The sequence below is a fragment of the Buceros rhinoceros genome, unplaced genomic scaffold (assembly GCF_000710305.1).
Source record: "Buceros rhinoceros silvestris isolate BGI_N320 unplaced genomic scaffold, ASM71030v1 scaffold21253, whole genome shotgun sequence".
NCBI lineage: Eukaryota > Metazoa > Chordata > Aves > Bucerotiformes > Bucerotidae > Buceros > Buceros rhinoceros.
The window spans coordinates 1,228-1,515 of record NW_010403285.1 but is presented as its reverse complement, the minus strand read 5'-3'; the positions used below and the strand labels follow the sequence as shown (position 1 = coordinate 1,515).

The following is a 288-nucleotide window of genomic DNA, read 5'->3' as shown; positions in this document are numbered from 1 at the left end:
GGGTCCTCCTCCGCCTCGCTGCCGTCGGCGCCCGCAGCCCGCGGGGCGCTGGCCGGGGGCTCTCCTGGGGGGCAGAGCGAGGGTCAGGAGAGTGGACGTGTCACCCTGAGCCCACGGGGCGAGGCAGGGAAAGGCATCTCACCTCCGTCCCAGGGGAAGTAGAGGCTGAGGATGGACGGGCAGTAGGTGCACAGGTTTTGCAGAGACTTCAGGTGCTGCTGCAGTTTCCCGTTGGGCAGCTTCGCCTTCAGGAGTGGCGCCAGGCGGCTGAAGACGAAGGCGTCGAGG

General features: G+C 68.8%; 1 protein-coding gene across 1 annotated transcript in view; it reads right to left on the bottom strand.

Annotated features, from left to right (window-relative positions):
- Positions 1-83: 83 nt before the first annotated feature.
- MTX1 (metaxin 1) overlaps positions 84-288 on the bottom strand; it is a gene marked incomplete at its 5' end in the record, with an annotated part of 1,349 nt that continues 1,144 nt past the window's right edge. Inside the window, one exon of the mRNA XM_010132970.1 lies at positions 84-288. Coding sequence (XP_010131272.1) covers positions 84-288 — 205 coding nt within the window.